The sequence below is a fragment of the Aythya fuligula genome, chromosome 25 (genome assembly GCF_009819795.1).
Source record: "Aythya fuligula isolate bAytFul2 chromosome 25, bAytFul2.pri, whole genome shotgun sequence".
NCBI lineage: Eukaryota > Metazoa > Chordata > Aves > Anseriformes > Anatidae > Aythya > Aythya fuligula.
The window spans coordinates 1055362-1072544 of record NC_045583.1 but is presented as its reverse complement, the minus strand read 5'-3'; the positions used below and the strand labels follow the sequence as shown (position 1 = coordinate 1072544).

The following is a 17183-nucleotide window of genomic DNA, read 5'->3' as shown; positions in this document are numbered from 1 at the left end:
GCCATCAGGCTGGGGAAGGGAGTCTGAGCCCTGCTTCTGTACCAGCTGTGAAGGAAACGGCTTTCGGTTTTGTGTCTGTGGTAGGCATGGGACATGCAGCTATAGCCTCCTAATGGATGTGGTTTGTTTTTCCATTGAAATGAAACGTTCTTGAGAGCGTTGGAGCCTTTCAGGTTGTTGGACGGGTGATGGCAAGGATGGTTGGATGTGTTGGTTCTGCTAGAACTGGGCAAATGCTGCAGCTCCGCAACCTTTTTCATGCATGCAAATATTTAAACGACTTCTGCCCGCAATCTTTTTGAGCTTCTTTGGTTGACCACTTAATTGGGCATTGTGGGTTTCCTGGCATTAATTCTCAGGGTGAATTTTGAAGTTGTAGGCCTAAGCACTTGAGCAGATGATAAATTCCCTCCTAGAGCCCTGGGCCTCTCTCCAGGTGGGGTCAGGAGCCCGGCCAAGCATCCAGCGGGGGCTGTGGGTGCTGTGCGGGGGCTGTGGGTGCTGGGCAGGCTCTGCTGCACTCACCAGAGATTGAATGTGCCGACGAGGTGAAGGGGTGAAATTGCCTGCCCTGAGTTATGCAGGCATTAAAAAGAAAGGATCAAATGGTCCCGTTTGGGCTGGAAATCTGCGAGTCGAGGAATCGCTCAAAATTCCTGTGTAATTTTTAAAGAATTCTCACGTACAGAAGCCACAGCTTCTGAGCAGAAAAAGAACCCAAAACGCATAACATAAAACGATCTGCAACAAACTGCTCTTCGTATAATTCAAATCCTCCGTTATTTATAGAGCGTCGCGAGAGCACGCAGCTCCTCACAAACACCAAAGCAGCCCTGAGCTGCATACAGATGGCAGGGACGGATCCTGCCGAGCCTCACCCCGTGGGCAGGAGGAGAGGATCAGCAGCACCCAACGGGCTGGGGAGCGGCCAGAGGAGCCCTGCAAGGGGCCGGATGGATTTTAGGCAAAACCTTTTGACCTTCCTTGGGGTATCCTGCGGCCGCTGGTGGCTCCCACGGGGCTGCTCGGAGCTGTGCTGGGTGCGGCGGGCAGGTTGGGTGCCGGGCACCCTGGGGGAGCCGCTGCTGCTGGGGGTGAGCTGCCCCCGCACCAGCACGGTGCCCGTGAGGGGCTTTGTGTGCCCAGATGGAAGAAACCTCACCAAGTGTCTGCTCGTGCTATAAACTCAGCGTGCCTTTCACAGGCACCTGCTGGGTGCGCAGGGGTGAAGCCCCCTCCCGAGGGTGTCTCGTGGACACCGGCTTAATCGATCACTGTGATGTTGACGGTGGTGTTGAGTGATGTGAATTGCACGTGCAGGATGAGACACGGTCAGAAATAGCTCGAACACCTGGGGAGGGCTAAAACAGAGCTGCCCATCCTCGCAGGAGGTCAGAGCCTCCCCAGAGGGGGACACAGCCGCGGCTCTGCCCCGGCAGCACGGGGAGAGCTTCCTTCTTTCCTAACACCTCCGTGTCGCTCCTTCACCCCACATTTCTCCCTTTCTGAAGCTCTTTGTGCAGCCAGCCAGGGCTAAATGCATGCACATCCCACCCGGCTCTGCCTCTCGCCCACCCGCCGCTCGCTTACCCCGCACGCATCCCACGGGCTCCGGCTCCGCTAAAAACCCTAAACACCCACCCAAGCTCCGTTTCAGGCAAAGCTGTTAAGGAGGGCTCGGGAAACGAGAAGAATAGCGGCCCCGTCGGTGTCGTGTTGAGAGAGGAGCTGGGTTCTCACCGCCTCAACAGCACTTGGCGTGAAAGTGGCCTTTGTCTGGCACACACTGCTCCTTTCACCCCGCGCCCCAGCTGGTGACGGACGGGGCGGCTGCGGGCGGGTGGCAGGGCTGGGACCCCCCCCAGGACCCCCCTGGGACCCCTCTGAGACCCTGGGAGAGGTGAGCACCTGTGGGAGCACGCGGTGTGCTCGGACCTGCCGGAGCAGGCAGGCTCTCTGCCTTCTCTTTAAAGCAGAACAAGCTGCTGCTTCTGCTCGCTTCCATCCCTAACCCCAGGAAATCCTTTTTCCTTGAATTTTGCCTTTCCGTTTCCCTTCATTTTTTTGTGAAGGCGTTATGCGTGCACCAGTTTAAGGGATCTAAAAGCAGGAGCAGCAGACTGGTTTTGCCATTGGGTTTTATTTCTGAATTATATAGGGTCTTCTTAATCCGTGATCCATAAACCATGGCCCCACAGCCTTCTGCACGAGCACTAAACGTTAACTTGGGCTCCTGGTTCTGCCTGCCCCGCCGTGCCGACAGACTCACTGAGGCTGTGCTTCTCCCTTGCAGGTGTCCCGGGTGCCCGTGGAGTCCTGCGAGCAGTACACGACCTGCGGGGAGTGCCTGAGCTCGGGAGACCCCCACTGCGGCTGGTGCACGCTCCACCACATGTAAGTCCGGCCTCGGCCCCCGCATCCACACCAGTGGCAGCGATGGGAAAAGCAGCTTTCACAACCCCCAAGAGCCTCCCCCACTTGCAAAAAACAAATTACATTGAAGTCCCTTGAATCCATTCTTCCCTTCCCTGGCTGTTCCCTGCATTGCAGTGTGAGTGCTGCTGAAAAGCCCTGAGCTCCCATGAAGAGGTAAAGGAAGAGAAATCTGTTCTTTGGGAGAGGTGGATTGCGCACAGCACACAGGGAGGGGGCCGTGGGATGCCACAGAAAAGCAGAATTAAAGCCTGGGGGAGCAGAGCCCTCACGTTTTGCACGCTCCTCCCGGCTGCTTGAGCCTCCAGTCCCTCCTGATTAATGGGAAACGTTGAGAGGCAACAGGAGGCTTGCTGAGATGAGCAGGGCTTCGCTTTCGGTGAGGTCACAGCGCCGGAACAGAGCAGAGCACCGAGCCCTATTAAGCATAGCTGGAAGAGATGTTGAAATTCAGCATGGCGAGGTCAGGGAGCATCTCCTGCAGCCGTCCCCGTTGGGGCAGAGCCGGCCAGGGGCAGCGGGGCTCGGGGCTGGCAGCGCTCCTGCACGGCCCCAGGCAGCACGGGCTGAGGGCTGGTGCTTTCAGGGGAGCTGCAGGAAACGCGCTCTGCATTCAGGAGGTGTCCCTGTTCTTTCTGTCCCCTGCCACAAGAAGGATCGCTTCCTACAGCGGAAGGGGACCACCAGGCAAACGCCGATGCGGGGAGGAGGGGCGAGCCCGGAGGATGCTGGAGGAGAGGAATAGAAATCCCTCCGGCCCCGTGCCAGCCTGCAGAGCAGCCCCCTGAGCTGCATGGAAATCGGGGCGGAGGCAGAGCTCGGGGACCCGCACAATAACACTTGGCTACATGCCTGAGCAGCAGGTGTTGGAGGGGGAGAGAGGGAAAAGGCAGGCTCTTGTGCAAAATCCGGCCTGGATTAGGGACCTGCGTGCTTTGGGGTACAAACCTGGCTCCTGACACCCACCAGGGCCTGCCTGGTTTGCAGGGTTGGTGCCGCACCCAGGGAGATGCAGGAGAACCTGGTGCTGAGCATCCTGCCCGTGGCCTGGCTCTCTCTGGGCTTGGGGCACGCACAGAGCAGCCCCTGGTGCCCCTGCCAGGATCACAACACTGTGGGGTGCAGTGTCTGGGCATCTTCGTTTTTATTTTTCCTCTCAGAGTAGCCTGTCCAGCCCCATAGCAAAGCCCCAGATGTGCTGTCGTGGTGGGAAGCCCTCACTGTCACATCAGCTTTGGAACAGGGGGGGTTCTCAGGTTTTTCAGACATCTCAGTGCCAGGGCAAGGCAGTCTGAACACATCAGTGGTGTGGCTGTGCCAGGCACTTTACCTGGGAAGCAGGTAAAGGTTGTTATCTTAATTTTGCAGAGAGAAACCTCCCAATGTCGAGTGGAGAGAAAAGTGCTGTTTCCTCTGCCCTCGGCATTTAGGCATTGACGTCTTCCAGCAGGACTTTGTTCCCCGATGGTATTTCTCACCCCTCCCTTCGAGTGTCTGCACTTTCCCAGCCTGCTTAGAGCAATGCTCATTTTTTAGCCTTTGTCTTTAGCTGTAAATAATTGGGTTTATCTTGCTCTTCCTGAAGCCTCCGTCAAATTTGTTGGGAGGCCCCAAGCACTGGTGTGTTCGTGTTTAACTTGTCAGCTCTCCTCTAGTTCGTGCATTTCCCCCTTCCAGCTGGAGCAGCTGCTCCTTGGCCGAGCAGGAAGGCTGTGGGTCAGGGTGGGATGCTCACGATGTTTTTTCTGAGGGCTGGTGGGAGGGTGAGAGGCAAAAAGGGCAGAGGTTGGGTCCTTGAATCAGCAGGAGAGGGGACGGCCTCGTGAGCAACGTGGCCATCAACAGCACCGATAAAAACTAGCACTGAGTCTCGATCGGGGGCTGAAATCCTGTTGTTTCTCCTCATTGCGTGTTATGGGATTTGCCTCCCTGGGGTTTGGGGTCTGTGCCCTGCGAGACCCCCAGCAGCTGCTTCTGAATTGTAAATCCTGATGCTCTGGGTGTGTGAACAAGCGTGAGATACACGCGGGGAGCAGCGCCCTGTTCCAGGCGGCACCAGGTGCTGTGTTGCTGCCAGCCGGAGAGGTTTTACACAACCAGTAATGAGGGGAAAGCAAAGGGATCCGAGCTGTCCTGGAATGAAAATTTCATCACCTGGGACTGCACAAACCTTTCCCCGTGCGATCATCACACCTTCTTGTCTCTGAGCAGCCCGAGTCAGGGATTCAGGCTCTGCTGTGCGGTGGGATGCTGGCACGGGCACGCCTGGAATTTAGGAGCAGTGATGCTCATGGACGAGCTGCCTGTGAGGATTAAACCAGCGAGCACAAGCAGGAATCGGCCACGGTTGTGGTGCTGGCTGCCCAGAGAGCAATGCTGGTGTGTAGGTGCTAGGGATCGCTTGCTCTTCCTCCTGCTGGAACCACGCTCCTTGGGAGCCAGCAGAGGCCTCGAGGAGGTTGTTAAAGAGTCTCTTCAGCCCAGTGGGATTCGAAACCTGCAAGGCTCTTCCATATGCTGCTCTCTGCGAGTCTGTTATTGTCTACAGCCCTATTTATCTCTGTTAGGGCTGTTGCCATAAATAGTATGATAAAAAAGAGCCATTCCGGCGAGTCAATGAGATAAAGGCTCCAGTCAAGAGCTCGCTTTAAAGCTATCTTACAGATTCACTTAAACCTCGATAAGTCTTCCGTTGGCAGCGTTCATATTTAGCTCCATTACGCTCCAAAAAATAAAGAGGGGTGAGAGGAAGAGAAGAACAGCAGCAGTGTTTGCTGGCTATCACGCTGGGGTTTGTAAGGGAAGGCTTAAACTTCACTGTTCTTAACCAAAAGCCAACAGCCCTGCAGGGGAAACAACAGCCCTGATTCTGGGTGCTGCAAGGCCTGATTTTGGGCACCACAAACACCGATTTTGGGTGCTGATTTTGCGAGGCGCCTGCCAGCTGCTTGCAGAGGATGTTTCTGCTAACGCCTGCGTGTCTTTGAGGCTGCCCAGGCCTCTGCGAAGGGGCGCAGGGAGAGAAGCAATCTGACAGCAGCACCTCGTTAAGTAGCAGCACCTCGTTAAGTAGCGAGTGCACTTGGAGAGCTGTCATGGAGCTGGCCGGTGGCACGTGGGTCTGGTGACAGCATCTGGATCCTCCGACCTTTGCGCCGTGATTTTAGCCGGGGTCCAGGATCATCGCTGAGCGAGAAGTGATAAAGTTTGCTGATGGTTTATTAACACCATTAACATCAAAAGGCCAATATGTCACCTGCTGCCGGGGAGCAGGTTTTGAAGAACAAGGTTTTCCCTAAATTACATGAAACAGAAAATCCCTGAGGGATCCCAGTGCGGTGCTGCATTGTCTGATATCCGTCTCGAAACATTAATAATTCTTCCCTGGCTTCCTGGTGGGCACTCATCTTCCCACTGTAATTAACTTGGGCGCACATTTCCCCTTCAGCACTTATAGCTGCAGCCCGAGCCCTGGCCGTGCTGCCATTCCCTTCATTCAGTGACTGCTTCTGCCCTGCTTCACCTTGTTCTCATACTGAACTTGTTTTTCACTTTTTACCCGATTCTGCCTCAAAATTTCAGTTCACTCTGAGGACACCTGCCATACAAAAATAGGGATAACGAGCTGCGGGGAGCAGTCCTGGTCCCCTTGGCATGCCCAGAGGGTTTTGTTCCTGGGGGGCTCTGTGTGTGCTGACGTGTGCCCGTGTGTGCCAGGTGCTCCCCGCGGGACAGCTGCGAGCGAGCCGCCGAGCCGTACCGCTTTGCCGACAGCATCGGGCAGTGCATGAGCATCACCGTGCAGCCCAGCAGCATCTCCGTGTCCCAGCACAGCCTCCCGGTAGGTCACGGGCAGGGGAAGGAGCCCTCGGGTCTCGGGTTCGCAGCCGACGCTCCGTTCTCCAGTCTTTCTCCCTTCCCAAAAGCACAAGTGTGTTCCCATGAAGTCAGGCTTGCAGGGCGCTGGTGAGGAGGGGCGAGGGGATAGGGATCACAGAGACAAATTCCCCTTCCCCTCGGGCCCCAGCTCGCGTTTCTCTCGGTCCGGTTTCATTAACCGTTGAAAGGCAAGGCTTTGTTTCCCAAGCAGCCCATCTGTGAGCTGTGCCGAGCCCTGGCTCTCCCAAGCATCCCAGCTGTTTCCCCGCGAGCCCCCCGAGCACCCGCGCACCAGGACCCGTGGACAGGCGCTGCGGCAGCTGCAGCCCCGTCCCGCGAGCCCCCAGGGTCGCTGCGTGCCCACAGCTGGGCTTGGTGCTGGCGGCCCCCGAGGTTTCTGCTGCTGCTGCACGTGCTGGGGGCTGTCCCCATTTCTGTTGGTGCTGCTGCAGCCCTCGAGGGCAGCGCTGGTTCTGCAGAGCTAGTGGGGGACAAAAAGCTGCCATCGCCACCTCCCTCCCAAACTGCAGCATCCAAAAGCTCAGCGAGGTGTTTGTGCACCGCTGAACCTTCGTTCTTCTTCCCCCAGCAAAAGGCAGTTGGCTGCTTTGTGTGTGGATGGGTGATTGAAGGGCGGCAGCATGCAGTGGGAAAGCATTGGTACCGAGGGCACGAAGGGTGCTGGGGCAGCTCTCCTGCTGACCACTTGCTGGCTCTTTTATCCCCTGTTTTATTCCCCTTCTCCTCTCCCCCTGGCTGCAGCTCAGCCTGCTGGTGAGCGATGCTCCGGACCTGGCCGCCGGGGTCACCTGCCTCTTCGGGAACCTGACGGAGGTGGAGGGGCAGGTTTCGGGCAGCCGCGTGGTGTGCGTGTCGCCAGCAGCCAAGGACGTTCCTGCCATACCCGTGGATCAAGGTGAGTGTCTGTGTCGGGGCAGGAGTGCCTGTGCCACCAGAAAGCGTGGCTTGGAGCATCTCCTGGGTAGAGCTGACCCTTTGGGGATGCTGATGGAGAAACTTGGCCCTCTGTGGAAGACGCTGGCCCCAGGGACCTGCATGTGCTCGTCCTTAGGAGACGGGCAGGCAGCAGTCTGTGCGTTCCCTGTCCTTTTTCGGTCCCCATCTTTGGGCTGTTTCTTCACTAATGTCACCGCTGCCTTATTTTCTCTTCCCATAAACAAAATGCTACTTGCTTAAAACTCATTTTCTCCTTGGCATCGTTCCAGGTGTCGGCGGTGCATCCCTGCTGATATCTCTGTGTTTCTAAGACATTGTAGGGAGCCTCGGAACTGGTGAACGCTGGGGCCAGGAGCTGCAGCGGTAGCAGGGCTGTTGCAGACTTACCCTGGCAGCTCTGGAAGAGCAATCTGCTCTTAATTAACCCAGGGATGAGGCTCCTAAAAAGAGCCGCTAATGGCCTCACTTCCACAATTAGCTCCTATTCTTGTCTTGGGCCAGACTGAATTAGTGTGTGTTTGTCCTGGAGACACAAATCCTGTAGGGAAGGGGACACGATCCTGATCCCCAGCTCATTTCAGCTGTGACATGGGGCAACCCAGGGGGTTTTGCCACCGGGTCTGATCAGGCCTGGAGGGGCTGCTGCAGACGGGCAGCCCCTGGGTCCCGGGGTGCTCGGGGGGGATGCTCAGCAGCGGGGTGCTGGGGGTGCAGCCTGCCTGCGCCTCCTGCCCCGCACCGAGGGCTCGGCACCCTGGCCAGCCAGGGAGCCCCCTGGCACCCAGCGCTGCTCCCCCCGTTACAGCCGGGGTGCTGACTGCCTCTGTTCTGCCCCGCAGACTGGTTCGGCGTGGTGCTGCAGCTGAAGTCGCGGGAGACAGGCCGCACGTTCGTCAGCACCGAGTTCAAGTTCTACAACTGCAGCGCCCACCAGCTGTGAGTGCGCTCCCCCCCTTGCCAGCCCCCTGGGGGCTGCTCCTGGTTGAAGCCCCAGAGCCTCTCCTGGGACATTTTGGGGGGAAGCTCCCTGCGGGAGGGGGTCTTTGGGCTGTTCTCTGAGTGTGGGTGCTCTGTGCAAGGCGAGCCCACGGCTCCCTGCCCTCTGAGCGGCCGCAGCTCTCCCCGCCTGGCGAGGCGCAGGCAGAACGAGCCTGACAAAACCTTAACCTGCTGGTGCCCCCAAGCTGCTCCATCCTGCAACTGTGAACACGGATGCATCTCGGTGGGAGAAGGCAGAAAAGGGACGGGGAGGTGGGCAGCACGCAGTCCCAGCACAGCAGCAGGGTTGGGGCTGGGGTCTGGGAGCAGGAGCCCCCTGCCTCCTTTGCTCGCCCCAGCACGCAGCTGGCAGGCCGTGCAGTTGTGTTTGAGCATCTGAAGCGTTTGCAGACTTCTCTGGAAACGAAGCAAGTCCCAGAGCACCCAAATGAAACACAAACAGGACCTGGCACGAGCTGGGTAGCAAGCGGCTGTCCCTGCAGGGCTGGGTGACGTCTCCCGCTGCAGGGGTCAGCTCTCAGCTCCGGTTTTGGAGCAGGATTTGCTGCCCAAGAAGCCTGGTAGGAGCCAAGAAGTGCCAGCACGGGGTCACTCACAGCCTTTCCATGCTGGATTTGAAGCCTCAAGCTATGAGGCCCTCCCTGCTGCACTTGGAAGAGGGCTGTGTGCTCTGACGAGCTTGGCTAGCCCGGAGTTTTTCTAGGCATCCATTCCATTTTTCTTTATTTTTTTCTTTATTTTTTGAGCCACCACACACAGCAGAGGCACAAGGTTGAGAGGAGCCCTGATGATCCTTCAGTCCCTGTGTAGTGTCTCTCCAGCAGTCTGTACCCACCACCCCGTGGTCCCTGCCTCCTGCCGTGTTCCACACAGCTCTGTCTGTGCTCCCTTGTCCCTCAGCCAGGTTTCACAGCACCAGTCCCTGCCCCACCACGAGCACTTGTGGTCCTGTCCATGGTTCCCCTGGGTTCTCGTCTGCCTGGATTTGCTTGAGGGGTGACGTTGTGGTGACCCCTGTTTTCTCCTCAGAGTGGGTGTTTGGATCAGGAGAGGCAATGTGTCTTCCGTCCCGTCATTTGGCTCCATCTGACCATGCCTCTCTCAAAGCTCATGTTTGGAGATAAAGTGCTAACACGGTTGTAAATTCTGTAGCACTTACATCATGCTGCACTCATTATCAGTGAGTTCAACGAGGGCATGAGGCAGCCTTGCAGGAATGAATCACAACATGCGAGAAGCAGAAAGGAATACGGGGCTCAGCTAGCATCGGAGAGAGACCTATTGATCCCGAAAGTCCTCACTGCAACAGGCAGAGCACTGGGAGAGCAAGCAGGGGAAGGGCTGTAGGTCTGCATCAGCACAGGAGCATGTGAAGGGGTTGTGGTGCACGGAGCATGCACCCGTGGGCATTTGCAGGGGGCTCAGAAGGGCAGGAGGGGTTTGTGGATGGATGAGGAGATCCTGGTTTTGCAGACAGGTTCTGCTCAAATAAATGAGCAATTAAATTAGTTTGCAGCACCTGATGGTCTTCCCCAGATCTGTGCGATTAGAATAAGCTTCCTTAGCTATTAAAGTCACTACAACTGCATCAGAAGGAAAATGCCACCGAGATCATACCACGTGTGCTGGGCTGGGAATGCCCAGGTGTGAGGAGGGTCTGAGTTCTTTCAAACACATTTCATAAACAGTTAATTTCTTCCAACGTGAATCAAAAGTGCTTGCTGGACACTTTGCACTCTGAGGCCAGCTGAAATGTTACCACTGACTTTAAGCATTCCCGACTTGTTAAATAGCTGATCCAATTTTTGCCAGGCTTGCTTTGTTTTCCAGTTTTTACCAAAGCTAAAAAATCAAGCCGGGTGTCTGTGCAATGCTGTGTTTTATTGTACACAATGCAACGATGTGCAGTAAATCCAAGCTTGTATTTTATTACTGGATTAATTGCGTGGTTGTTTAAATACTCTCTTCTGAGTGTTTGTTTTCCCAGACCCAAGATTGTGCCGCTGTCTGTTACTTTTGTTGTACCAAACTCCATCCAAAGAGGCTGTTTTCCTGTGAGGGACCCTGAGCGGGGACTCTGGCTAGGCTGACCCATTGCAGTTGGCCTTCCAACCCAATAACCTCCCCTGTAACCTGTCCTTTCTCCCCACCAGGTGCCTGTCTTGTGTGAACAGCGCTTTCCGCTGCCACTGGTGCAAGTACCGCAACCTGTGCACCCACGACCCCACCACCTGCTCCTTCCAGGAGGGCCGGATCAACGTCTCTGAGGTACCAGACCACGGTTTCAGCACTTCCTAGCTCCTTATTCTTTGCTTTTCCTGTGGCACAATTAGCAGAAGCGATGTTTGTGTGAGGTTTTTCCACTTTCCATGGGTTGAGGAGTGTTCCTGGGCTGGCACCTGGACGTGCAGATGCAGCAGGAACGTAGCAGGAAAGTGTTGGTCTAGCAAAGCGATGTGTCCCAACCTGAATGCCAAAGCTGAGCCCCCCTTTGATACGTGGGTATGCTCAGATTCAGTAAGAGCTGTAATTCATCTGTAACTGCTGTAGCGCTTTCCTTCGGGGTCTCAGACTCCATGTTATATACAAAGCATGCAGGGATTTGCCCGACGGCAGCAACGAGTGGTGCAGAGCTTCTGGTGGGACTCCTCGTGCCTTCTGCACCGGGTTGTGTTGGCAGGTCTGAAATTTATGGGTGGAACCTGACTGTAAACTGGTTAAGAAGGGAATTACAGACGTGAATAGCCCCAGACCTTGGAAAGGAGAATTGGTTCAGGTCCCAGCACTGTGGACCAGGGGCCATCTCTCTTAGCAGTTCATAAAAGGTGTGGGGCTCCATTCCAAAAACGCTTTTAACGGTTGGAAGGAGGCAAAGCCCATTAACAGCTCTGCCAGATCTCTTCGGTATGACCTGAGGTGAAGGGATCCGTGAAGGAAAAGAGTTTGTTAGCACAAATTCCTGATCAAAGTTAACCAAAACCCCTTGATTTGGGGTTTTTGCACCTTGTCTTGCCCAGTCCCCAGATCTTTCGTTGCCAGAAGGCGCAGAGACACAGGGTAAAGCACGTTAATGAGCTGCACGTGTATAGGATGGGGGTCTGCAGGAGCAGAGGGACAGGACAGGCAGTGTAACTGGGAGCTGCCAGCCTCGTGCCACCTCCAGCAGGGACCAGAAGAGGCACAGACGTGGCACCTTGAAGAACTGCCTCATGCAGTGAGGGTACAAACGCCCAAGGAGAAGCATCCACCCTGGGGACAAACCAAAAGCTTCCCCAGTCCAGTTCAAAGCCAAGAAACTTCCTTTTAAGATAACAAGGGAAAGCAAAAACCTTTGCTTTGGCTTCTGTCAAGGGGTGTGGGTTTTTTTTTCCTTCACACTCAAAGCTTTACTGTCTTCCCAGGCTTTTCATTTGGAGTTCTTGTTTTTATAGGTCTCCAACCCCAGGATATTAAAAGTGTTTGACGAGTCTCTGGCAAAGTAGGGCAATTCCATCACCTCCGTTCTGCTCCCAGGAACACGCAGGACTTACCTGAGATCACAGGGCAGCGAGAGGAGGAGATCCATTACCTCTGCTGGTTCCTGATGGGATCACAGGGCTCCAGAGGACTTTGTCATCCTCGTCCTTTAGAGTTTGTTTCTTAGCGGGGCCGTTAGGTGTTAATGCAGCACCCTTCTGGTGCCTGTTTTTGATAACAGCTACCCATAATGATACAGATGCTCCGCTGCTCATCCTGACTTCTCTGCACCTCTGAGCACAGGCAAAGCCAGCCACTAAAAACTAATTTGTTTGCTTATTTGAGGTAAATGAATTGTCACTTGTATACACAATGCACTCCTAATGCCTTTATTACGGCATTTCACTCCGCTTAACACAAGACATCAAACAAACGCCTCATAAAGAGTTTCCTCTCCTAAAATAATTCAGATCACAATGCCCTCATTGTGTCATGGCCTGATGTATTGGCAAAACGTTTGTGCTTATCAGCGTGGGTCCCTCTGCAGCAGCAGGTCTGTGTGTGGAGCCACAGAGCCAGGCCTGGGCCTGAGGCTGTGGTGGAGCTGGGCCCCTGCTGGACCCCCTGGCCTGGCCCATCCCCTCAGCTTGGTCTCCTGTAACACTTGCACGTGTGTTTGGATGTTCTCTTTTACTCCTGACCCATCAGAATTTGTGTCCCACTGGGATTCAGACATGTAACTGAATCCCTTTGATGCCCCTCAGGGTTGTCTGCCTTGGGAAGGGAAAAAACGCACAAAGCCCCAGCCCGTTTGCTGGGTGCTTTGGGAAGCAAGCCCTTCTTGATGAGCTGCACACTTCTTTCAGTCTTCTGGCTGTACCAACTGAGCTAGCTGCTGCTTTTCTGCCCCATGTTCCACCCAAATACAAAGGAGAGGAGCTTTCTGTCTCCATCTGCCCTGTCCCCAGGGCAGAGCTTGGCAGCGGAGGCGGTGGCTGGTGCCTTGCCACGGGGGTAGAGGCTGGCCTGGGAAGCCATCAGTGAGCACTAGCACCAGCAACTCTATTTGCTCAGCCTTTTTCAGGTGGCCTGAGGCTTCGTTTGTCCACAGAAGTTGTGTGCTTGGACTTTGCTATCCAAAGAGCAATGGGAAGGTGTAGCCCTGAGGGTAGCTTGCACCCACACAAGCAAAGCCTCTCCAAAATGGGGCCTCACGGGTGCGTAGTGCTGGTTGTCCCCTGATACGAAGCTTCAGCCCCCCCAGGTGAAGCACAGGGTCCTCAGAGACTCACACAGCCCCAGCTCAGGCCTGTAATGTCATTTTAATGTGTCCGGGGGGGTTGGGTGTGAGTGTGTGTGGCTTATGGCCGTACGACGTGTCCCTGTAAGTGTACAAAACACAGAGATGAAGAGGAATGTAGACACGAATCTATCCTTATACCCATCCCAGTGGAGAGCTAGAACCAAATAAATCCTATTAGTTTCCCAGAATGTGGGATCCCTTCCCTCTTTGATGTCCACTGCGTGTGGATAATGCCATTTCCACATGTGAGGTGCTGAATCAGGGGAATGGAGCGTTTCAGATTCTGGAAGTTAAGTGCAGAACCAGATTTCAGCTCTGTCCTGACTCCTTGGAGTTTGGGTTTAAATTATTGCTGCTTTTAGGGCGATATCTTTGCACCTGGCTATGCCCTTTGATGCTGAGTGCAGCCTGATGCACCTCGAAGGAAATAAAACAAATCAAACGTTCCTCATATCTGTTCCTACAATCCCCATTTTGAATGCCTGAATGGGATTTTTGGTGTGTAAGAGGCAACCAAGGACCACCTCTAAGTCCATCAAAGTCAGCAAATGGCTTGGCTGGGTCACATCTAGCTTCTGCAGGGATGTTGGTCTGGGATATTACCAATAGTAACAAGAAGTCCAGCTGCAGCAAGGTTAACTGCTCTGAAAAGATTAGGGTTGAGTTTATTGGCAGCGTTTTTTTTTTCTCAGTAGCTTTATGGAGTAGAAAACCCCAGTGTCTGCTGTTTGGAGGGAAACAGAGCCGTGCAGTAAGATGCTCCTTGGGGACGTGGGAAGCTGTCCCTTCCGTGCCCCATCCATGCCCAGGGATCATCTCTGGTCACCTCTGCTGTACAGAGAGCTGCTAATGGGCACGAAATTGACTCTGCAGGCTTCTGTGCTCTGTTCTGCTGTAAATATTACAGGACTTCGTAGCTGACAGTCCAAGGCACAGGGTATGGAGCAAAGCACAGGACAAGCAGTCAGTTGTTGAGAATTTACTGGTGAGAAAAGTCCTGCTGCAGTTGACTTTCTTTGCACGTTTGGTTCCAGAGGAGCAAGGTCTGCTCTCCTTTCCACTAGCGTAAATGAAGAATAATGTGTTTGCCTGAGTGATGGGGTTCGTAATTCATGTCATTGGGAACACGATGCTGAGCCAAGGGTTTGTATTCATGTGCCAAGTTCGCTTATGTTTAGAGCTTTAAAATGTGAGTAGCTAGTTAACATTTGTAGAGCGTTTTTGGTTTTAGGTGAAAAATAGAAAAATGTTGTATTGTCTTCTGTTTGGTCTAAATCCCTTTGTCGAAAGAAATGCCTGCTATTTCTAGGCAGTTTTTTTCCAAGTAAGAGCAAGGAGGTTTGACCTACTAAAAATGCTCTGTTAAACACAAATAATAACCATGGGTGCTCTGTTCTGCTCCAGGGACAGATGCTTATCTCTGGTGTTTAAGGTATTTATAGACCTTGGAATCTTTGAGACTAAAAAGTGTTGCAGAAGCATAAAATGTCTTTGTAAACTCTGCGCAGTGATGCTTCATACCCAGAATATTCCTTGAGAGTCTGTGCCACTCGTGCGTCAGTCTTGTCTTTCTCCGGCAGATCTTCTGATCTGTGTTTATTCTGGTTTACTGAAGTCAAGAAGGATAATGAGAGAATTCAGCGTGTGTTTGTTTAGCAAAAGGAGGTAATAATGGCCTTTCTGACTCACTGCAGGATTTACTTCTCATGAATTAAAAACAAAGTAAACTGATTACGGAGCAAATTGCATATTCTGCTGGCTGGAGTTCTCCCTTTTGCTCTGCGTTCTCTGGCTGCTCAGCTCGTCCTGGCATGAAGTGGGGAGTGCAGGATGGAGCACCCAGACTGGTGCTGAGCAAGTGAGGGGAAGGGGGGAGCCTTTCCAGAGCCTGCACGTGGTGTGGGAACCAGGTGCTGCTTAAGAGGCACCCACGGGTGGGCACCTCTCTATCCACTCGCACACGTGCACGTGCCATGTAAAAGCCTGCGTGTGCATGAATTTGTGCATACATCGCTGCTGCAGCAACTGGGGAGGGAAAAAAAATAAAGAACTGAAAACTGAGCAATGAGCCTGGATTGGAAATGGCACAAATAGGAAAGAGAGGGCCCGCAGCAGTGCTTTCTGTAATGCGTGCGGTGTCGGAGCAAGCCCCGTGCCCCCCAGCCCCTGCAGGCTTGGTGGCTTCACTCACTCATCTGATAAATTCAGCAGCAACCGCCAGCAGCAGTGCGGCGCCCCACAAGTGCCTGTGCTTTCGCTAGGAGGGCATCTTCCTGCATCCCTCTCCATCCCAAAATGTATGTCCCTTATTAGTGTGATCACTGGAGCTGTCAGGCAGCGCGGAGGGGCTGCGCTCACAGGCTGGCAGCCCTTCTCTGCACCACAACCCCGACGTGACATTTTTCTCCCACTGAAAGCACTGCTCGAAGAGGAAAAAAAAGAAAAAAGAAAAACTATTACATCCTCCTCGTCTCGATGGTAGGACAATTTTTGCTACCAGCATTTTCAGCATTACAGGGCAGATTTGGAAATGCAAGTCCTCTCCTGTTCTCTGTGGGCAGAAGCATTTCCTTAGCAGTCATCTCACGACTGATGGTGGCCAGGAAGGATAATGGTCCAGAACATATTCATTATTTTCAGGACTGTGCGCTGAGCTTCTCCCACTGGTGAGATGGCTGGAGACTGCTGGGTTTTAATCATCATGTGCTGAAGGATCCCGGTGCTGCGGGGTGCCTCTCCTCCCAGCCCAGCTTGCCGAGGAGCTGGGACCGCTGTGCCCTGCAGCCGTGTCCCCGCGTGTGCTGCTCTGTGGCCGAGTCCTGCGTGCAGCCAGGTCTCGAGCAGAAGCTGGGATAGGTGTGCAGTGTGTGATAGGTGTGCAGCGTGTAACGAGTGTGCAAAGGGAACCCAACGCAGCTCACAGCTGGATGGAAAACACCAGGGATCTCAGCAGCTTGCTGGGAGCAATGCGAAGGCTGAGATGAGATTTGAGCCCCCGGTACTGGGGGTCTGTGGGGACCTGAGAGCTGAATTTTGTGGTGACATTCCCAGCCAGACTGCAGATCTGTGCTGCTGCACAGAAGGGCTGCTCTTTCCTTCCCAGCACGGCCAGCTTCCTGGCTGCTGGAGCTAAAAACCACTCTTGGCTGTTAATCCGTGAAAGTCCCTGTTAGAAATAAAATAAAAAATATATAAGGAAAAGTGCCACTAAAAAGGTTTATGAGGCAGCAGCTTAAGCTACTGGCTCCTCCAAGCTCGGGCAGCATCTGGTTCTCATTTACAGCTCCTCGGAGCCAGTAGCGAAACAACATCCCATGGCCTGGGAGCAGCTCGGCTGCCTGCTGGCCCTTAGCGGGATGGGATTTCCTCCACAGGGGATTTCCTCCCTGGGAGATTTCCTCCCTGGGCACAGGACAGCTCTCCTCGCCTCTCCATCCGCATGATTTAACTTAATTTCTAGGCTGGGTGGCAAAGGGCTTGGGATGCCAGCGTGGAATTTGGCAGAGCTAAAGGAAACAGTCTGTTTTTTTTTCCCCCTAAAACTTCTGCATTAGTTGGGGATTAATCATTTATTGTCAGCTCCTTACAGGTACTTAGGTACCTATTTCCATTAGATCAAAGCAAATTAGAGGTAAATGGAATGTAAATGCTTCTGATGGCCGGAGCCTTTGTCTGTGGTGCTGCAGTTCCTGGTGGATGAAGAGAGGAAAACCTGCGGCTCCCAATGTGCTGTGGGGAGATAATGCTTGGGATGCTGAGAGCTGTTGGGAGAGATGTCATACAGCTACCACGCACTGATGGGTTTTTTTTGTGGTTCCTCTCAGATTATCTTTCAGACAGCCATCGAATGCTCCTGGTTTGTGCGGAGCCACAGATGTGCTCATGTGTGAAGTGATGTTTGTGGGGACGGTTTCGCTTTGTTTTGTGCAGAACATCTATAAAGAAACCCAGAACTCCTGCAATAACAGCATTAGTGGTGATGCTACGCCTGCTATTAATTTACAATTGCATTATTTTGGCCAGATAGTGGCAGAAGTGGAAACAAATAGCGCTTCCCTGCTTACTGCTTTAGTTACCCTGCTTAGCTGTTTAAGAGCTCAAGACCGAGCACTTCCACGCTTTCCGTACAGCAAACACAGAGTTTTGGAGGCAGCAG

General features: G+C 53.8%; 1 protein-coding gene across 3 annotated transcripts in view; it reads left to right on the top strand.

Annotated features, from left to right (window-relative positions):
* PLXNA2 (plexin A2) overlaps nucleotides 1–17183 on the top strand; it is a 143445-nt gene that overhangs the window by 87001 nt on the left and 39261 nt on the right. For all 3 annotated transcript variants that reach the window (XM_032203458.1, XM_032203455.1, XM_032203456.1), the window contains exons 5-9: nucleotides 2294–2394; nucleotides 6151–6274; nucleotides 7075–7228; nucleotides 8109–8205; nucleotides 10422–10536. In XM_032203458.1, the coding sequence (XP_032059349.1) occupies nucleotides 2294–2394; nucleotides 6151–6274; nucleotides 7075–7228; nucleotides 8109–8205; nucleotides 10422–10536 (591 nt within the window). The remainder of the gene's footprint in view (nucleotides 1–2293; nucleotides 2395–6150; nucleotides 6275–7074; nucleotides 7229–8108; nucleotides 8206–10421; nucleotides 10537–17183) is intronic.